Source organism: Cajanus cajan, chromosome 6, assembly GCF_000230855.2.
Source record: "Cajanus cajan strain Asha chromosome 6, NIPB_CcT2T_4, whole genome shotgun sequence".
NCBI lineage: Eukaryota > Viridiplantae > Streptophyta > Magnoliopsida > Fabales > Fabaceae > Cajanus > Cajanus cajan.
This window is the reverse complement of record NC_138522.1, coordinates 6,829,769-6,851,429: the sequence shown is the minus strand read 5'-3', so window position 1 is coordinate 6,851,429 and position 21,661 is coordinate 6,829,769. Positions and strand designations below refer to the sequence as shown.

The following is a 21,661-nucleotide window of genomic DNA, read 5'->3' as shown; positions in this document are numbered from 1 at the left end:
TTCAGTGTGGATCGGTGTACAAAATGAGTTTAAAGGAACTTTTGCTTTTCTTTAATCATGGAATGTTTTGGTTGACTATGGATATGTGTGCCTACAGAATCCTGAGCAGGCTCCACCTACGAGATGCATATCCTATACTCAAAACATGATAAAGCTAATTTTTAACATTGTAATCATTTGTGTCTTTGGTTTTTGTTTTCTTATGCTTTTCTATTACCTTAATGATAACTCTAGAAACTATATAGTGTGTCAATTTGGGCTCGCTATTCAAAATAAATGGGAAACCTGTCTCTATATTTGGCGCAACGTTTTCATGCGGCTTTATTTATTTATTTGTTAGTGTTTATATGTACGGAATGTAAAACTTGGATTACTCATTTCATTCTACATAAATTATTCATCGATGATTTCTGTTTTATTCCAAATAATATTTTTGGTTCTATATATAATTGATGCAGACATGTCCTGGACATTAATGAAATCCATGCAACTTGATGGCGATAAAGAAATATTTTTCCAGCTATATATAACTATTAGCTGGAGATAATTACGATGGTATATGTAAATTCCAAAAAACTGACTAACCCACTAATACTGATAAAAGGGTTTAGATATTTACATAAAGACTTAAAGCTCAAATTTTATTGTTATTATTGTAAAAAAAATATTATGGAAGCCACAACAACTATCATATGGGACCACATTTTCATTTTATGTGCATAATTATTAGATTCGACCAGAGTTGTCAATTATGCAATGGTACAATGAGTACTATAAGCTGCCCCCAACGAATTTTCCCTTTTTTTCATTTTGGGTCAAAAACGATTTTGTTTCTGCTATATTACTAAAAACCATGGTTTAAAAAAAAAACATATGTAAGCCCAAAATTTCTGGCCCAAAGGGCTAGATAGAGTGTACATGAGACAAGTTCCAATTTCTAATGTGCAACAAATTGGGTTGAGATTTATAGCACAAAAACTTGAATAAAGATATTCTCCATTTCTTTTATTACTAAAATTTTAAAAATACAAATGTGACTCTTTGAAATATATATATATCAACTTTATTTTATCGATTTTATCAAAATTTTAAAAATAGAAATAAAAGAAAATAGAGAATCTATTTTCCTAAAAACTCCTGTTAATCATGGGAAGGGAGGGATGTATCATAATTTTTTATCATAATATTTTGAAATTATATATAGTTATTAGTATATTGAAAATCTTAAGCCTGTTGTAGTTTGGACACATTAACTTAGATGTTTTTTTGACTTATTAAACGATTTTATTAAAGGATTTACTTAACTAATTGAGTATTTTTTGTTATTAAAATATTTTATTGCGAAATATATATATATATATATATATATATTTAAATATAGGTTTTCAGTTAGATTAAACTTTTAAAAATTCAAAGTAAACCTTACAAATTTATATGAAGTAAATAAATAGAAATGATAAGTAAACCCATACATCTAGATATTGTCTGAACATGTTCTGAATTTAATGTGAATACTTGGTTTAATCAAGGGCAGGTACAAATATGGGTAATACTCAATTTATTGAATTAAGTATAGGGACAAGGATGGTTATATTCATATATGTGTTGTATCCATACCCGTACTCACTTTAAATTCCTAGAAACAATTTATTTTTGTTAGAATTTACTTGACATTAATTTCAGTATTTCTTACTCTATTTTAAATTGATTTCAAATCAAACTTAATATAATTTTGTTTTGTTACTTTATGTTCAGTTTTTTTTTACAAAAAAAAAAGTTCAATTATTTTTTGAATAGGTACAAGACGAGTACTAATATACTTAATACTCGACAAGCATAGGGATTAGACACAAATTTCATATTCATTTGGGGTTTAGGGTTTAGAGTTTAGGGTATAGAGAATAGGGATGAAGATGAGTATATGATACAAGTACAAGGACAATGATAAAGATATTGAAAATCGTACACATCTCATTCCTTCGTCATAGTCAGATTTATATTTTTTATAAAGTTAGTCAGTATTTGAAAATCATGAACTAATTTATTTAACCTCAAAAATTGTTCTTGTAAATAAACAACATAAAAAGGCACACTAGGTAAATCAGATAAAACTAGCCAAAAATAATTTTTTTTATGCTAAAAATAGTAGATAAAGGATAATACACCCATGACTATCGAACAAAAAGTCAATGATATGCAAGATTTTATTTGTCAAAGAATTTCACTTTTAATGCCAAAGGATCTCTTTAAATAGTTATATCAACCAAAATTGGATTTTATGGTTACATGAAATGTTGAACTGACGTTATAAAGAAAATAAGTTTGGATCATGTTCTGTATTACTTGTATCAACCTACGATGACATACAAAAATAAGTTTAAATTGGTTTGTTGGGAAAAACCTTTTTTTTATTTATTAAAAACTTAATATTATGAGGATTGATATAGTTCTAATGTAATTTTATATTAGTTTTGTTCATGACATAAATCTAAAATCTACTCTTTGGAATGTTGATTATAGTCAATTGTCCGTTGACTAAAAAGTAATATTAAATTTGAAAATTTTAAAAAATTAAAATTCAGAAATGAGAATCTAAATTAGCTCTCATATTATAATAAAATTTATTTTTATTTAAAATAAAAACAAAAGAGAATATTTTTTATTATGATGTGTTGTATGGGCTTTTGCTGTTTGAACCATATATCACCATTATGCCAAGATATTTATAGAAAAAACTAAAGTGGGCTTTTTGGAGAAAGCGAAAGAACTGAAGAATAAAAATATCACAATAACCCCTTTTAGCCAGAGTTCACGTAGAGGGTAGTTCCACTAAAATCATTTGGCGGATGATATATACACCTCCATTTTTTTATATATACACCCTATTTTTTTATTTTTAAAAAAGCTTAATTATAGTTTTGATCCCTCAAGTATTGTAATTGTGCAATTTTGATCCTTAAGGTTTTAATTGGGTAATTTTAGTCCTTAAAAAATTGTAATTGTGCAATTTTAGTCCTTTAATTTTTAATTAAACAATTTTAGTCCCTCAAATATCATAATTGTGCGATTTTAGTCTCTCTCATTAAAAATTTAATAATTTTAATATATATATATACAATATTTTAAAATTATACAATTATTTGTCTATTCAAGTTAACATATATTATAATTTTCATTAATGTATCAAATGATATATATTTATTATTACTAAATAAATAAAATTTATATATTATTATTTTTATAATATTACTAATAAATAAATATCAATAATATTATTAATATATTTATAGATAAACTAATAATTTGATAAATATAACTTATTATATATTACTATACTTTTACAAAAATATAAATATATTAATTAGAAATATACATATCTTATCTAATATATTTATATTTTTATAAAAGTATATTAATATATACTAAGTTATATTTATCAAATTATTAGTTTATCTATAAATATACTAAAAATATTATTGATATTAATTTATTAGCAATATTAAAATATTAATAATATATAAATTTTATTTATTTAGTAATAATAGATATATATTATTTGCTACATTAACAAAAATTTATAATATGTGTTAACTTAAATAAGCAAATAATTGTATAATTTTAAAATATTATATATATATATATATATTAAAATTTTAAAATTATTAAATTTTTAATAGGAGAGGTTAAAATCGCACAATTATGATATTTGAGGGACTAAAATTGTTCAATTAAAAATTAAAGGACTAAAATTGCACAACTTCAATCTTTTAGGGACTAAAATTACCCAATTAAAATCTTAGGGATCAAAATTGCACAATTGCAATACTTGAGGGATCAAAACTGTAATTAAGCCTAAAAAAAATATTAAATTCCTAAATTATCTTTAATATTATTTGGAAAAAAATTTTATTTTGAAAAATATTTTTCGGAGGAGGTGTGTTGTACATAATTATATAAAGTACTTTCCGGAATACTAAAATTATTATTCTGGAAAGAACTTTCCGGCGAAATAATTCCGAAAAGTACTTTCCATAATACTAAAATTACTATTCCGGAAATAACTTTCCGTCGAAATAATTTTGGAAAGTACTTTCCATAACACTAAAATTACTATTTCGGAAAGTTCTTTATGAAATTATTATAACAAATACACATACTGTTAATATTCCAGAAAAAAATTTTCAAAATTATGTAAGAAACTCACTTTAAAAAAGTTATTTCCGGAATAAAAATTTTCTAATTCCAAAAGACTCATGATATATACACCTCTTTTTTTTTTTTTTAATAAGTACACTTCCTTTATTTTTTTAAAAAATTATAAAATATTGTAGTTTTTTTCTTTCTAAATTTTCTAATTTTACACCTCCAAATTTCGATTTGTTACTTTCTTCTTCTTTTTCACACTTTTTTTTTTCTCTTTTAGTTTTCACATGCTACCAAAATAGGTGGATGAATGAAAGATAAGGGGGTGCATATAAAAGAGAGAAAAAAAAGTGTGTGAAAAAGAAGAAGAAAGTAGCAAATTGAAAGTTGGAGGTGTAAAATTTAAAAATTTAGAAAGAAAAAAACTACAATATTTTATAATTTTTTAAAAAAATAAAGGAGGTGTACTTATTAAAAAAAAAAAAAAGAGGTGTATATATCATGAGTCTTTTGGAATTAGAAAATTTTTATTCCGGAAATAACTTTTTTAAAGTGAGTTTCTTACATAATTTTGGAAACTTTTTTATGGAATATTAACGGTGTGTGTATTTGTTATAATAATTCCGGAAAGAACTTTTCGCAATAGTAATTTTAGTATTATGGAAAGTACTTTCCAGAATTATTCCGACGAAAAGTTATTTCCGGAATAACAATTTTAGTATTATGGAAAGTACTTTTCGAAATTATTCCGCCGGAAAGTTCTTTCCAGAATAGTAATTTTAGTATTCCGAAAAGTACTTTTCATAATTATGTACAACACACCTCCTCCGAAAAATATTTTTCAAAATATTTTTTTTTTCCAAATAATATTAAGAAAAATTTAGGAATTTAATATTTTTTTTAAAAAAGGAGGTGTATATATAAAAAAATGGAGATGTATATATCATCAGCCAAATCATTTTCTTTTGCTGTTAAAGGTATTTGCACGACCCATTTGATCTTTCTCCCTTTTATTAATGATATATTATCAGTGTAAAATTTTTTCACATTAATAATTAATTATATTTTTTAATAATATCATATCAGTTATTTTTTTAATAAAATAAAAATAATTTAAAAAATATAATTAATTATTAGTGTAAAATTTACACTAACATTATATGAATAATTAAGTCTTTATTAATTACCCTCGTTTGTCTCTTTTCATTCTTCACCCCGAGTACAAAGGCACAAAAATCGAAAATAAAATGACTATGACTTCTCTTCGTAACAAAATCCATAAAATCTTTGATTTTGAAATAATATTGTATTATATACACATACAATTTCCTTCACATATATGTAAAAGATTAATTAAGCATGGGATTATTTTATAAAAAAAGTTACCAAAGTATTTTTATTACTCAATTATTTATAACTAATTAACTACTGGAGAGGTGATAAATGATTCTTAATTAACTACTTTTAAAAATATTTTTTTATATAATATACTTATTATATATAACCAATGAATGCAAATAAAATTGACAAGAAATGTCTGATTATATATATATATATATAACTTTATAAAAAAAATATGAAATATCATAATTTATTTTATATAACTAAATTAATAACGTGTTATAATTTTTTAATAACGTTAATTAAAAATACTAATAATGTTTCATAGAAAATCCGAAATTTATTTTATAAAAAAATATTTTGTTAATAATTAGTTTAAAAATTAAAATAGAAACAAATAAGATGTTATTATACTTTATATTATATTGGTTAATAGAATTAGTAATTTTTGAAACTAAATAAAAGTCACTTCAATAATATCTAAAACGTGTCTATATTCCATTTTTTAAAGCAGTAAATTTCTTATTTAATAATATACTAAAAATAAAAATATTAATTATTACTAATACGGAAACGCTATTGCAAACGTGGTTTAATTGGGTAACATATTTTCCCGTAGAACAAGAGGCTAAGTGGCACGTGTGAGTGATCAATAACGTGTCAGAAGGCAATGAAATGAGTAAGCAAAACACGACCACCCCAATCGGAACAGATGATAATATTTGTCTTTTTTTTTTCTTCCCTTGAATCGAGAATTCTCCTTTGATAACTCACTCACATCCATGTCTTTCTTGTTCCTTCCCTCCTATCATCATGGACTAGGACTTCTCTTCTCTCCAACGCCTTCACACTGGTATTCCTTCTATACCGTTTTTCACTTATTGTTTCTCAATTGTATGTGTGTGTTTTGTTTCCCCTATTTTCCATTTAGCTATGATTTTTGTGTTTATCTTTCCTTATGATGTGCAAATGAAATCATATAGGTTTGTCTTTTACCTGGTGGGTTGGGAAAATAGAGAAAGAAGGCTTTTGGGTTGCGTTGCAAATTTGCATTTGCATTGGACTTTTTGGTGGACTGAATAAAAGCCCATTTTCCCTTTTGCTAGGATTGACTTTGGTTATCTCAGGACGCAGAGTTTAGTTTATATTTTAATTTTCTTGTCAGTATGCTTCCACTTGAAAGCTGTTTTGCTCCCAAAGTCTCTGTATTTATCAGAAACGGTTTTGGAAATTATTACTGTTTTCAATGTTTTATCTTTGCCATTGATTATGTCCCAAGTGGGAATCATTTGCAAGTAACCGTTTCGTTTGAAGTTGTGCATTTCACGGTTGATTCAATGGACAGCGAAGATATAGTCTGTCTTTAATTGTGATCAAAATATTTTTCCTTAATTTAATGTCAGTAATGATTTTGTGTTTATGGGAAGTTGGCCTTAATTAGACTAATAAGAAAAAGCTACCCTGGGGGTTCTACTAATACCATATATGTTGCTCTTACCATACAAATTCCTTCACTCAGTGTGAGATGATTTTGTATACAAGTAGTACTTCCTAGGGGCTTTCAAAGCCATAGAAAAAAAAGGTTCTTTGGTGGAGAAGGTTGATTGAATTGGAGAGTGATGACGAAGGAGAGCGATCCGCCAAATGAACAGCCTGAATCTGTTGCCTTTAGGAAGAACCTGGAGAAGCTCAAGTTGGACTTGGGCAGCATTAATCAAGGGATTCGGACTTATATAATGGGACAGAGAATTGATGTACCTAGGGGGCCTCCAAGATATCTTATTGGGGATGAAGATGATGACAAAACAGAAGTGGGTGATCCTGTGTTTGATGGAGGTGAAATTGAAAAAAAATATTAAATTTAGATTGTGTTTGTGATTTTTTTGGGGGCATACCGGAATTAATAGAAAAAAATGTTGGTGCCTCAGACTTAAAGCCTGTAAAGGTTCCGATCTTTCGATTTTCTTGGGCATGAATGCCTTCACATTTGGTATTTTGCTGGATAGATTTGATCTTACTGTTTTACCTTTTTCCTAAGTTATGGTTGTGCCCTGGAAGTTCCTAGTATGTTTAAATGGAGAAGGGAAGAAAAGGGGGAAGGGTGGTAAATAATTTAACCTTCTTCTTGTTAGAGGATTTTTTTAGAATGAGGGGGATGGTCATGTAACCCACCAAACCCTCCCATTTTTTTTTGCTTGTGTCTCTTACAAACATAAAGTTACCCAAATTTAGAGAAACTTGGATGATTTTAAACATCCAAATAAGGGAAAGGAAATTTATTTCTTAACTTGCTATTCTCTTCCCTCAATCTTCCTCTCCTAACACCCAAACATACCATAAAGAGCATAAGGGAACCTTAGCACCATGCCTTTTCCTTTTTGTTAGTGTTTTATAAGCTTGTGAATTTGTAGCAGTGCATGACATATATTTCATTTATTTTTCCTATTGCTCTTTTCTTTTGAGATGTGCCATTTTATGTTTTCAAAATGGAATTCTCGAGCTAGAAACAACTTATTGATGTGGATTCCTTTTAAACCATACAGGAAAGTATTCAGTGTACAATGACACAGATGAGGATGATGATTCTCAATCTCTTATTCAATGTACCTTCTGTGATTTTATGATTGATTTTTCTGCGGTCTGTAACTGTTTGGAAGGCTATGACCCGGATAATATGGTATGATGGTTCTGAATTTTAAACTTCTATGATTAGCATAAGTTATTGGTACTACTGTCCAATGTACATAATGATATGTTTCACGCTTTTGTTAGATTTTTGTTTTCATTTCCTAATTTCTTTGATTAATTGTTACTGTCCATTGACTTTATTATGATTTATAAACAATAGTTCTTCGCTTAAGTGCAGTTGTATATGGCATGGAACAAAACTTTTATGTATCTGCTTGTTATGGTGCACTGTTCTGTTCTTGAAAAAAAAAAGGATAAAGATAAATTAACTAGCAAGCATTTTAGCTAAAAGCTAAGAAAGAATGAAACAGTGTTTCTGAACATTTCATTCAGCTAATTAAGTTATAGTTGAATTTTGAAATCTGATTGACTGCTTCAATGTTCCTATATCAGCTTTGTCCGGTGTGTGACGAAAAATTAGGGGATGAAGCAATCAGGGTTATCTGGAATTCAATCTCACAAAAGGTATATACTGCCTATCTTGGAATCTTTGTGTTCTAAATGTAACCTTGCTCACTTTTGGTTTTAGGAGAATTTGATTCTTGCCCAACTCAATTCAATATGTTAATAAACTGATCTATACTTTTCTATAGAGAACTTGGAAGTCTGACACATCTAGCGTCTCCTCGGTTGATTCATTAGATCTTGATGAGAAACTTCCTGTCAGGGGAACCAAACATGAACCAGTGCCTGATCCACTTTTGTCACTTGGCAATGTGTCTGTTCCAAAATCTGGTGGTATCCATACTAGTGAAGGTTCCTCCTGCAAGGCCTCAGACATTACCAAAGCAGAAGGGTATGATCCTTCTTTCCATCTGTATTTTGTATTGGCGGTATGTTTGTATAAAATGAAAAAGTGCAATGATGAGAAATTGATAGTTCAAAGTGCAAAGCATTAAAAGAATGTAGGCAAAAATCAATTGTTTTTTCCTTTGAAGTCATTGCTAATCTCCTGTTCTAGGAAATGTTATAAATGTAGAAAATAGAAATATAAATAAATTCACTAGTATCAGCTAAACGCATAAGTTCTGAAGTCTATCTGAATTTAATACTATTGTAACTCATTCATTGTTCTATGCATAAAAAATAGTAATAGTAATGCTTCGTATGATGTGGGGAATTGTATGGCTTATGCTGATACATTATATAGTTTCCAAAGTATGACATTTTATAGTACATTTTTAAATTATTTGTGTGCTGTGGATTTACAAGATATATCAATCAGTTGAAGTTTATTCATTAGTTGGTTGACAATAATCTACATTCTATTCATGACATGACATTACATATATAAAACAAATTTCTATAAATGATCATGTAGAGTATGCTCATGAAGCCAGTAAAATGACTTGGACATTCTCATGTTAGTTCCATCACCACTGTTAAAATTAAATGTCCTTTCTGATCTTTTTTCTGGTTTAACTAGATGTTGAATACTGCTTACACTTACCTTATCTTCCTTTGAAACAAGTTTAGCTAGTCCTAATTAGTAATTGTACCAGGAGGTTGATTTCACTTTTCAGAAAAGATAATGATCTTCTGTATCGCACGTTTTGGTTATAGTTTTCAAGTATCTCAGTCTATATGGAAATGATTTGAATGTTTTCGAGTGTAATGCACAAGTCTTAAAAAAATGTACAGAGTTGTATGAATTCATGCCAATATGCACATGTACTGACTCCCACTTAAGTAGCTTGCATTTGTTGAGATACAATTCATATTGTTTCTCTGAAGCTCTTGCTCCAACCTTAGCTTTGCATGAACCTATTATGTTGGTGATTATATTAAATTGGCACAATTTATAGGACTGCATAGTGAGGTTTGTGCAGTAATTTTAGAAGTTCTTCCTGTCTTTCTGAACCTTGAATTTGTTGAGTTGTATGGTAATACTCTTTTAGCCCGAATACCTAAATGTCAATGAAATGTGACACCCTCATTAATATCTCCTGCATTTGTTTACAAGTATGCTCTCCTGAAAAGCGAATCTATCTTACTAATCTTGTTGAATTTTGTTAGTTAAGATTTGTGACAAGTAGCAATATCTGAAATAATAACTGTCATTTTCCCTTTAATACGTTCCAAAAATTTGTTAATTAAAAATATTTAATTTGTTCCATTGATTTGTGAGGAGATTTTGCATATTATAAAGGTTTTGTGTAGATCATGCATTTGATGTTGCATACACTTAGTATAAATGGTTGTATACTGTCTTCAAATAGAAATAAAATATATGCAAAATTCTCTACTTAAATAAACTCAGTGCTGGTGGTTTTGTTTGCAGCGCTGTGACAGATTCATCCCCGGATTCTGGTGATGAGAAGGATGCTGAAGAGAGAAGGTTGACAGCAACTTTTGTTCAAGAGTTGGTATTATCAACTTTAATCTAGGAAATTTGCGTCTTAGAATTTATAGACAGTCGGCATTCAGATAGCCTTGATGCTGGTAGAAAATTAACCGAGTTTTATTGCGGTGCATGAGTTTAGACTTTAGAATAGCTGTTCTAAACATTGGATAGTGATAAAATTGGATGGTTGCCTCGTTTTGCAGGCATGCATTATTGAGTATTTGAAATTATTTATGATATATTTTACATCAAATATTTGTGTTTTTGGAGACAGTGCAGATGGAATAGAAGAAGAAGTAAGAAAGGCATTGAATTTGCAACAGAAAAATAATATAATTATCCATCCAAGGATCCTAGAAAGTAGAAAGTAGAAAGTATAAGAAAAGGCAAAGAAAGGAGAGAAGAGAAAAAATAATAAATTAAGAAAAAAGAAGGAAGCGGTTGAATATGAATATCACTCAATAATAGACTGAATAACACCAGCACCCACAGTCTTGCCTCCTTCTCTAATAGCAAACCTCATCCCCTGTTCACAGGCGACAGGGACGATAAGCTGGACCACCATCTTGACCCGGTCACCAGGCATGACCATCTTGGACTCCTCATCCTTATCATTCATGATAGAGGTAACCTTACCGGTCACATCGGTAGTCCTCATATAAAACTGAGGCCTATACCCAGCGAAGAAGGGGGAGTGCCTGCCACCCTCCTCCTTCTTCAAAACATAAACAATGGCAACGAACTTGGTGTGGGGAGTAATCGTCCCAGGCTTCGCCAACACCATCCCTCGCTGAATATCCACCTTCTGAACCCCCCGAAGCAGAAGCCCCACGTTATCGCCAGCCATCGCTTCGTCCAGAATCTTCTGGAACATTTCCACTCCCGTCACGGTCGTGTTCCGCGTCTCGCGCAGCCCTACCAGGTCCACCGTCTCGCCCACTTTAACCGTGCCGCGCTCCACGCGGCCCGTGGCGACGGTGCCACGCCCGGTGATGGAGAAAACGTCCTCCACGGCCAGGAGGAAGGGGAGATCGGTTTGGCGCTGAGGGATAGGGATGTAATTGTCCACTTCGTCCATGAGTTGGTAGATTTTGTCAACCCACTCGTTATCGCCGCGTTTGATGCTAGGGTTTGCCATGAGGGCTTCGAGGGCTAAGAGCGCGGACCCCGAGACGATTGGGATGTCGTCGCCGGGGAATTCGTAGGAGGAGAGAAGCTCGCGGACTTCCAGTTCGACTAATTGGAGAAGCTCCTCGTCGTCCACTTGGTCTTGTTTGTTGAGGAACACCACCATGTTCGGGACTCCGACTTGCTTCGCCAAGAGGATGTGTTCCTTCGTCTGCGGCATGGGCCCGTCGGCGCCGGAGACCACCAGGATGGCGCCGTCCATCTGGGCGGCGCCGGTGATCATGTTCTTCACGTAGTCCGCGTGCCCCGGGCAGTCCACGTGGGCGTAGTGCCGGTTCTCGGTCTCGTACTCCACGGTCGCCGTGTTGATGGTGATGCCGCGCGCCCGCTCCTCCGGGGCGGCGTCGATCTCGTCGTACTTTTTGGGGGCGCTGTTGCCGAGGGCGGCCAGGGCCATCGTGAGGGCGGCCGTCAGCGTCGTCTTCCCGTGGTCCACGTGGCCGATGGTGCCGATGTTCACGTGGGGCTTCTTGCGCTCGAACTTGCCGCGGGCGGCGCGGACGGTGAGGGGGCGGCGGTGGGTGGGGGTGGAGGCAGGGGTGCGGCGGAGGACGGTGGAGGGGTGGAGGAAGGAGGAGGAGAGAGGGGCTAGTTTGTGGGTGGTGGTGGAGCGGAAAGGGGTGAGGGAAGAGGAGGAGGATGAGGATGATGCATGGGGGAAGAGGATGAGTTTGGAAGAGGCTGTGGCTGTGGCTGAAGAAACTGCCATGGTTGGTTGGAGGATTGGGATGGAGAAGAAGAGGATAGTGTTACTCTGAGTAGTGTAAATTATGTAAGGTTGTTGTGTTATCGGGTGGTGGTTTGTGGTTGGATAAAAGAGGGCCTCACATATGTTGTGTTCTATCCTCTTTCTGCCTCAACTTTGGAGGGACGCATAGGATCACATATTCACATCTCTCTGTCTCTCTCCTCTGCTGACCCAAGTCAAAACCATAGGGATTTATATAAAATAATTTACAAGGTTTCAAAGGGTTATATTTACATAATTCTTGTCTAGTCCCGAGACAAATTTATTGAATTTATAATAATTATTTTAAAAAATATACTACTTTTGTTCATCCAAATACCTAATTCATCAATATTATAAAAAAATGATTAATTTAGTTGATAATAATAAATTTATCTTGTTTTTTGTTTTTTTTTTCTTCAAAATGAACCTTATATTATTTTTCTCTCTTGATTAATACTCACCCATCTCTTAATTAAATAGAGTGTATATTTTATACTACTTGTCTCTCATAATCAATATTATTTATTCTCCTAATCTATTAAAATGCATATATTAATTTATTCCATCAAATAAAGAGAAAATGTTTTAATTAAAAATATTTTAGTCTAAAAATAATTAATACATTAAATATTATGAATGGAATGAAGGTAGTATAAAGTTTCTAAGTGATTAATATTTACACTTGTAATGCATAAAAAAAATAAATCAAACTCTTACATTAAATCCTTTTAATTTATTGTTATGGTAATGGATTTTTTTTTGTGTGAAAACAATCAACACTATAGTATAAAATTAATATTGTATTTTAATTGCATATAAATTGATATAATTAATTTTTATATATCTTTTATTGTGATTTAAGGAAGTATTTTAAAACATTCCTTTAATTATCACATATATGTGTATTTTTTAGGTAAAAAAATTGTCAAATATTGTTCATCAAATACATAAAAAGAAAGGGAAAAAGAGTATGTCATGCTCAAAATTGATTTTGAAAAAGCTTACGATAAGTGGATTGGAACTTTCTAAGAACCACTCTCATAGATTTTGGATTCCCTCAAAAGATTATTGCCTTCATCATAAATTGCACAACTTCCACTATGTCTTTAAAATGGAATGGGAAGAAGATGGATAGTTTTAAGCTTAATAGGAGTCTTAGACAAGGAGATCTGATGTTACCTTACTTGTTTGTGCATAACTTGTGGATACTTGAGGGTGTTTGTGGCAAGCTTGATGCTACTATCTGTAAATTCTTTTGGGGAATGACCATTGTCATTGCATGGATTTGAATACTATAACTCTACCCAAAGCCAGTGGAGGGTTAGGCATTTGTCTAGCTAGAGACGTCAACATTTCTCTTTTTGGAAAACATGTTTGGCACATGTTTAAGAGAAACATAAGTGGTGGGTACAAATTCTGGAAGTAAATACTTGAGGGAGGATGTTATCTTTCATGTGCCAGTTATTGAAGGGGCTTCATGTACTTGAAATTCAATTGTTAAAGTTGATTATCTCAAGATGGTTTTCCAAGTTCAAATTGGTATGGGGCAATATCTATTTGGTATGATAAATGGTTACAAGATGACTATCTTAGTCACTTAGTTCCTTCTGCAAATATTCAAGACACTACCTTCCTCCTGTGTGACATTTTTCATGATGGTACTTGGTGTTTCAACATGTTGGTTACCATTGTCCCTGAGGAGGTGAATGCATAGCTTCAAAATCATGTTATTATTTATGATGTGATCATTTGGGGACTTGTTACTATTGGTGTTTATTCTTCAAAATTCGCTTTCCATTGGCTTATTATTGAGAGTCCATTGTCTTTACTCCAATGAGGGAACTAGTCTTGGATCTAGAGATTAAAATTACTAAAGAATATTATACATTTGTATGGCTTACCCATCACGGTAGTCTTCCTACTAATGTATTTTGTGTTTTTAGGCATATGCCTACTAATGCTTTTTGTAGCAAGTGTAGAGGTAAATAGGAGATCATTTGTCATCTTCTTTGTGACTATGCTCATTCAATCTTGTTTGGCAACACTTGAAGTTGGACAAATATTCAAAGTTTTATACAACAAATGTTTAGAATTGGTAGATCAACAATTTCAAAGGACCAAATGTTTTTTTTTTTTTTTTTTGCGACAACCATCAAGATTCTATGGAAAGTTAGGAATGTATCTATATTCCGAGATCAATCTTGGGACCTTTAGTGTATCTTTAGTCAAATTCAAGTTTTTTTTTTTTATTTTTTTTTTATGGATATTGTGAATGTGTTTAACTATCAAAGTCATTAACAACAAAGTTGTCAAGTCAAATGGGAATCACTTGCATCTCCTGTAATTAAAATCAATATTGATGGTAGGTCATTTAATATCTTAGAAAGAGCAAGTTTTGGAGATTTTTTTTAATACCATATGGGGAACTGCATTATTGGTTTTTTTATTCATGTGGAAATTTAACTAGTATCAAGATTGAATAGTTTTATCTCTTCCATGCTTATACAAAAGCTTAGAAAGAAGGTTATCGTATTATTTTCTATGATACAAATTTTACCATGATCTAGGAGTTAGTTCATATCAATAGCGATTCCTTTTATCCTTACTTTTCTTTGGTCATTGCAATTAGGAAGTTGTTGTAATTACGTTGGAGCATTACCTAGTAACACACTTTGTGAAGCTAATTCATATGTTGACCCACGTGCAAAATATGGTGTTAGTAATGATATTTCTTTTAATATTGGAACCATTGTCCATCTTACTAACTTCTTGTTGTTATATGATGTTACGGGGATGTTACTTTTTCTTGCTTGCCTGTTGTACTTGCTCATCAAAAAATGTTGATACATCTTTTGATAAAAATTTAAATTATAATGTATTTTTTAAAATAAATGATTTTTTATATATAATTATTTGTTTTAAATATTGAAAAATATTTATTTTGACTTTATTTGAAAAACGAAATTTGCTTTGAAATATTTTATATACTCTAAATTACTTGAAATATTATTGAACACATACAATGAGGTTGTTTCAAATTAAATATAATAAAGATCGGTTAAAGTATTAATTATTAATTAATTAAATAATGATAAACAATTCATAACAGAAATTATAATATCAATTTTGCTCATTGTAGAAGTTATGGCAAAAAATTTGTTTGAATTAACTTTTCTATACACTTCTTAAATTTTTTTTATAAATCAAAATGAATTTATAAATGAGGACATAAGTAGGGATGGGTTGAGTACGAGTTTCATGATACCTGTTTCCGTTCCCATGACTCAAACTCATCTCCATCCCTGTACGTATACCTGTCAGATATATAACTTTCGTTCCCATCTCCATCTCTGTTAAAAATTATTTATTTTTTTGCCAAAAAAAAATATACAATATTTTTAAATTATTTTTTCATTATATATAATTATAATTAGGTTGTTTTTCTATCTCATTTTAATTAAAAGACTTCTTAATAATTAAACAATTATAAATGTTTCACATTATAATAAATAATTACATATAATAAAATATTAAATTTTTTTAATATAATTAAATTGAGAATGAGTATTAAATCGGGATGGGGATGAAATAGGGATGGGTAATACCAATTTGATATATCAGATTTTAATACCAATTTGATATATCTGTCAAAATCAAGATAGTTTTAAATATTATCTTAAATTACGGGTTTATTTGTATCTCTAGGCATAAGGAAAGAAGAGGAAAAAACATCACTGTCAACAACTTCAACATATGAAAACCAATTTTCACACGTACATATAGAAGCCTAACCACATACTTTTGCTCATTTTGGTCCGATAATTTGAGGCGAATCCTTATTTAAGCATTGGAGAGGCACAACTTCCACGTGGCCCTCTTCCAGCGTTGTTCCATAGTCCCTGATTGCGACGGGTATTTGATTCATGTCTCCATGTTAAGTCGACTTGCTGGCAGTTAGATCCACCACAAGAAATAGCATTTTCTTACGTCTACCATTTTCTATTATATCAAATATAGTAGAAAATGAAAATTTATGTGTGATCTTCATCGTTTTTGTAATTTATTAAATGGATCAAAAAATAAATAAAAGGAAAAATGAAGGATAAAAGGATACTTTTTAGACAGGATATATTGTTTATATCAATAGACTAAAATGGGATTTTTTTTTTTTTTACATATTACAGAAACTTAAATACTTAATTTTACATTTGAGAAACTAAAATCAAATTTATCTGTTAAAATGTTACAAATACTGGCCCGAACCAAAGTCAGTAATACCAAAAGTCCAAAATTATAAGAATAATTTGGAAGCGTACTGAAAAATTATCGAGGAGAACCAATTTCATGCACCAGTAGTCGACCTCCAAGCCCAGATATACTAGTTGGGAAGACCTTCGTGTATACTGAAACGACAGCCAGTGATATATGTACAAGTATACATTTTCTGTAGTTTAATGAGTTGTATCAAACTATTTACAGATAGAAAATGAAATCCGGTCTTATGACCTTTATCAAAGGTAATTTCTCACTTCATCACCCATGCTTCTTGGATAAATGCAGCAACAGCATCGAGTCCTTCAAGCTCTTAGGACTTTATCACCCAGCTGGATTTCCTCTTGACATCAAATACCAAGAACACTTGTGCCTTTAAAAAATTACCCTCTCTTGAGCATGAATTATGAAACCCAAAATATTAACAGTGCGTAAGTTCCAAACAACAAACAAGGATATCTCAACTTCAGAATTCCACTCCATAAATAAGCTTTCTAAATGACGAAGAAGTGCCCAGGACTACCCTAAACCTCGCAAAGGGGCATTTAGATGAATGTAGGGCAACCCTCGCCCTACATTTCACCGTCAGGCATCTGCAGGTTGCATATATTTAGGACCTTCTGGCACATTTCTGGTGAAAGTTCCTTCAGAAGATCTGAAACAGCTAATTTGTGCTTTCTCTTTAGTTCATCTAGCTCCATTTTTTGTTTAACCAACAAATTCTCCAGATTTGTTGCAATTTGATTTATGTATTCTGTTTCAGTATCTTCCAAACTTTCAGATAATTCTTTCTCGGAAGATTTTTCACCAGATGCTCCTGATGTAATACTTCTCTCACTAGAAGGGGAATCAGCAGTTTCATTACATTCCTTCTCAGCACTACAATCATCAGCTGAAATATCACCATTTGTACCCGGGCTGCTGCCTTTGTCAGCATTTGCATCTACTTCATGAGACAAGAATGAAGCAATGTTTCGAGATGGAGAGTTTGCTCCAAGTGCCTTTGGTGAGTCTGACCAGTACTTACGACCTGAAGGTAATATTTCTAATGCAAGACTGCTAGGAGAAGCTGCGGAATCATGTGCCATAGGAGAGGCCAATGCTCTAGTTTCAGGGGTACAGCATGAATCTAGACAAAAACCGTCAACAGGAGTTTCACTGGCATTCCAACTAGGAATGTGATATTGAATTTCAGAATCAATCATACTAGCAATAGTTGTAACATCTTGATCAGTAAGTTCCAACTCCTCAACCATTTCACTAGCTACGGCGGTTGAAGTGTCTGCTTCAATATCAAAAGGAAAATGGATATTTCGAATATGACCTACACGGAAATGAACATCAGAACCAATGAAAAAGCAAAGAGACAGACAGTCTCTTTGGATAAAAAATAAAAAGCAAAAAGAAAGAAAATTGAGAGAGAAGACCTGAGGAATCTGCAATTCGCAATTTTAAAAATATTGTATTATTATCCCTCCTCTGACCTTCCACTGTGAACCTTGTCTCGGCTAAGTTATCCTCAGCATTTTCTCCAGTAACTTGATTATGCCAATTATTTCCTGCATTTGATACATCAGACGGTAAACAATATAAGATAGTTAATTGAGGAATTTAGATGCCAAGTATATTTACCTGAATGATGGGCATGGGATCTTAAAGATCGACCTACACTTTCATCATTATCTGACTGAAGGAAGGGATGCATCAAGAGGTCCTTCGCAGACAACCGTTCAGATACATGAGCAATACACTTTTCGATAAATGCTCTAACTTCAAGATCTGCAACTTTTGCCAATGAAGCTGGCCTTATTCCCTACCAGGAAAGGAAACAGCAATAATAAACATAAAGAACATAAAGGACAATAAGGACCCATTTGATTTTAGAAAATGTTTTCTGTTGTCACTAATAATTTAAAAAAAAAAAAAAAAAATTTGCTTAGTTTCCTAATTTGGAGAAGGGAAGATGAAAACAACTGGACATTTTTAAAATTATCTGTGAAAATGGAAAATAGAAGTGGTGGGAACTGTTCCCTTGAACGAAGCAAACCCCTAAATACCAGGTGTACCAATCAACCAAAGACTTCTGTCAGTTATTTGATTCTCTGCAATGCATATCAATAAGATCATGGAGGCAGACAAATATTTTTCAGCGTTGAGTTAAAAAATTTCCTGAACAATGCTCTTTTCCCAGAAGCTTCACAACTCTTAAAAGGATGTAATCCAACCACTTCTAAAGTCCACTTAAAAACTCTAGATCAGATCTCAAGCAATTTCATGAATAAGAAAAGCTAAAACCTTACATGATTCTTATTGAAGAGGATATGTTAAACATTATTCCCTAGATAGGTGTGATAGCAACACACTCCTAACGCACTTTCTACTATTGGTTAAATTTTATTGGAGACTACAAAACTGAGTGAGACTGTGAGACTCACAAAATTTTGTGATTTCTAATAAATTTTAGCTAATAGTAAAGCATGTTGCAAGCATTTTCATTCCCTGGAAGCCTGTTAAGATTCAGGTTCAGTAACTTGAGAAGAAGAAAAAGCACCAATTCAGATATTCTGGGATTCATTTTTTCGTTTTTAAGTCTGATCTTCGCAATTTCACCAGTTTTATCTTTTTACCCCTCCCATCCCATTCAAATTCTATGAAATTCCCACTACAATTAACATCTTCACAGACTCGTTAACCATCCCATACTTTTGACAAGCTGACAGGTGAAAACAAGCAATGGGGCTAATAAGAACTATAATTTGGACTGTATGATTGATTAATGATTAGTTCAAGAAGAATAGAAGATTCAAATCACAGAAATGTGATGATGTTACATCTTAGTTACAGTAGTAAGAGCAGAAGTGATCTTATGATCTTAACAAGTTGAAGCATACATTGTTGTATCATCCAAAGGGTTTGGCAAACACAACAGCCTATAAACATTTACAGAGCTTTCATAGCGCATTGAATACTATATCCATCAACATTGAGATGAAATGGATAATTCTAATAACTTTGTTTCATCACATGTTAAGCAAAATAGTCCCAACATTTTGAAAACAAAGCATTTAACTTACACACGTCACTTTCTTGTATATTTGAGCAGCATTGGTACATTCAACATAAGGGTACTCAACAGTTACCAATTCAAGCAAGCACATGCCAAAAGCATAGATGTCAACAAGTTCATTGTATTCCTCTTCATAAAGTTCTGGTGCCATGAACTCAGGGGTACCTAGGTTCATAATAAGAATTACAGGCGCTTTCAGTAACAAGATTCCCACAGTAATCCACATAAGAAAAGGATAATAAATATAACAATTTCACAGGAAATGTTACCAATGACACTGTGAGCTGAATTTGCCTGTTGAAGGATTGCCGCCAATCCTAAATCACCAATTTTCACCTCCCCTTGATTCCCATTGACAAAAATGTTGTCACACTTGAGGTCCCGGTGAATAACAGGTGGATTATGACTATGAAGATAAAAAAGGCCTTCCAAAATCTGCCTAGACCATTTCTTCAAAGCTCTCAAATCAACATGCTTATGTTTCTTCCGGTATCTAAATTAAGAAACTAAAACTTAAACACAAAAACCCACCAAATTTGCAAATAAAACCGAACACCTAGGCAAAAGAGACTCACTGGCGCAACGTTCCTGAGGTGAAAATTTCGGTAATGAAGTTGATGTTCTCATTACTGGCATCAACCCATGAATTGTAAAACTTAATTATATTCTTATGCTTCAAAGTCTTGAGCAAATGAACCTCTGAATAAAGTCGCTCCAAATCTTCAGAGTTACGCAACAGATCCGCCACCTTAATCTGATTCCAAGCCACTTCAATCCCTTCCAACTCATCAAACCCTCGATATCTACATTGCCATGTTAAGGAGCAAAAAAAAAAAAATCCCCCAAAACGAATCCGTTACCTATACATATTAGCTGGCCAGCATAAAGCGTAAGAATGTAAGATCGTTAAAGCTTAAGCTTTAGACATAACAACAACAAAAAATTATTTATTACTATTCTTTATAAAAAAATATATATTTATCGACTAAGCGTTTTACAATAAAAAGGATACACTTTCTTGAAAGCCCCTTTCCCTAAAACTTCCTTGTACTGCAGAATCCAGCAAACAAAATCAGATAAACCGAACCGATTTACAATACATTGCAAAAACCAATCAACAATTAATAAAATTAAGCAACGAGGTAAAGAAAAGGGCGTAACGGAACGCATGAAGAATCGACATTGAGCGTTTAATTTGAAAGCTGAAACGCTGAACAACAATAATTGAAGAGAAGGACACAAAACTAACCCGACCATAGCGACCGGTTGGATCAACCTCGACGAACTCGATGTCGGGATCGTCGAGGTCCGGCTCGGAGGAATCCTGCGGCATTGTAGGAAACCCTAGCTAGGAAGAACGAAATGGTGGATTAGGAAGAGAAAAAAGGAATGAAAATTATTGATATAGCAATTGGGAAGAAAAGGATGAAAGAACGTTGCAGCAGTACCAAGGGGGTTGTCCTTCCTGGCAGGGTCAAGGGTCAATGCTTGAATTCAAATGGTTTCCATTAAAACGGTGGGTTTTGGTTGTCGCTTTGATTTCTTAGGATTTTCTTATTGTTCAACGAGGAGCTGTGTAGGCGCCACGAGACGCAACTAACGTGTTATTATTATCCTAGGCCAAGCAAGTCAAATACTATCTTTTATGGCGTCCAAGACAAGTTAGTTGGCTACTCTATTTTTTTTTTTTGTTATTGGTGGGTTTGGACTTGCCTACATTCCTTTTCTTTGGACTTTCTTGACCAAAATGACTCAGCCCATTGGAAATAAATTATATTAAAAATACATTTATATGTTATAGATAATATTTTATTTTTGTTGTGTTTGAACATGTTTCATGCAATATTTCAAAATTGATAGTTAATAACTAAAGTTTGTATATCTTTTG

At 32.2% G+C, this 21,661-nt stretch overlaps 3 protein-coding genes across 6 annotated transcripts; 1 reads left to right on the top strand and 2 right to left on the bottom strand.

Moving 5' to 3' along the window:
* The first annotated feature begins 6,133 nt into the window (after positions 1–6,133).
* On the top strand, positions 6,134–10,781 carry LOC109796186 (uncharacterized). The gene is made up of 6 exons (XM_020355854.3): positions 6,134–6,337; positions 6,468–7,320; positions 8,028–8,161; positions 8,566–8,637; positions 8,766–8,968; positions 10,454–10,781. The coding sequence occupies exons 2-6, from the start codon at positions 7,104–7,106 to the stop codon at positions 10,557–10,559; spliced, it is 732 nt and encodes a 243-aa protein (XP_020211443.2). The 5' UTR covers positions 6,134–6,337; positions 6,468–7,103; the 3' UTR covers positions 10,560–10,781.
* Positions 10,782–10,824: 43 nt separating this feature from the next.
* On the bottom strand, positions 10,825–12,610 carry LOC109796185 (elongation factor Tu, chloroplastic). Its single transcript, XM_020355853.3, has one exon. It carries the CDS (start codon positions 12,411–12,413, stop codon positions 10,971–10,973), a length of 1,443 nt encoding a protein of 480 aa, XP_020211442.2. The 5' UTR covers positions 12,414–12,610; the 3' UTR covers positions 10,825–10,970.
* A 4,007-nt stretch (positions 12,611–16,617) lies between these two features.
* On the bottom strand, positions 16,618–21,380 carry WNK3 (WNK family serine/threonine-protein kinase 3). 4 transcript variants are annotated; one of them, XM_020355850.3, is made up of 9 exons: positions 21,222–21,380; positions 21,023–21,121; positions 20,786–20,823; positions 20,349–20,576; positions 20,043–20,266; positions 19,781–19,938; positions 18,339–18,519; positions 18,134–18,265; positions 16,618–18,030 (listed from the first exon to the last, which is right to left on the bottom strand). In XM_020355850.3, exons 2-9 carry the CDS (start codon positions 21,104–21,106, stop codon positions 17,279–17,281), a joined length of 1,797 nt encoding a protein of 598 aa, XP_020211439.1. In that variant the 5' UTR covers positions 21,107–21,121; positions 21,222–21,380; the 3' UTR covers positions 16,618–17,278. The 4 variants fall into 4 exon arrangements, with proteins under 4 accessions (XP_020211439.1, XP_020211441.1, XP_020211440.1 ...); XM_020355852.3 differs by having other exon boundaries at positions 18,134–18,244; XM_020355851.3 differs by having other exon boundaries at positions 21,023–21,117; positions 21,222–21,378.
* Positions 21,381–21,661: the final 281 nt, after the last annotated feature.

What these genes read in the sequence shown, in the direction of transcription:
- WNK3 (XM_020355850.3), bottom strand. Translation starts at nt 21,106, where the DNA reads ATGCCGCAGGATTCCTCCGAGCCGGACCTCGACGATCCCGACATCGAG. An exon ending in AAAGGGGCTTTCAAGAAAGT is followed by an intron (nt 20,577 to 20,785) that starts GTATCCTTTTTA and finishes ATGGCAATGTAG; the next exon opens with ATATCGAGGGTTTGATGAGT. An exon ending in ACCTCAGGAACGTTGCGCCA is followed by an intron (nt 20,267 to 20,348) that starts GTGAGTCTCTTT and finishes TTCTTAATTTAG; the next exon opens with ATACCGGAAGAAACATAAGC.
- LOC109796186 (XM_020355854.3), top strand. Translation starts at nt 7,104, where the DNA reads ATGACGAAGGAGAGCGATCCGCCAAATGAACAGCCTGAATCTGTTGCC. An exon ending in TGATCCTGTGTTTGATGGAG is followed by an intron (nt 7,321 to 8,027) that starts GTGAAATTGAAA and finishes TAAACCATACAG; the next exon opens with GAAAGTATTCAGTGTACAAT. An exon ending in GGAATTCAATCTCACAAAAG is followed by an intron (nt 8,638 to 8,765) that starts GTATATACTGCC and finishes ACTTTTCTATAG; the next exon opens with AGAACTTGGAAGTCTGACAC.
- LOC109796185 (XM_020355853.3), bottom strand. Translation starts at nt 12,413, where the DNA reads ATGGCAGTTTCTTCAGCCACAGCCACAGCCTCTTCCAAACTCATCCTC.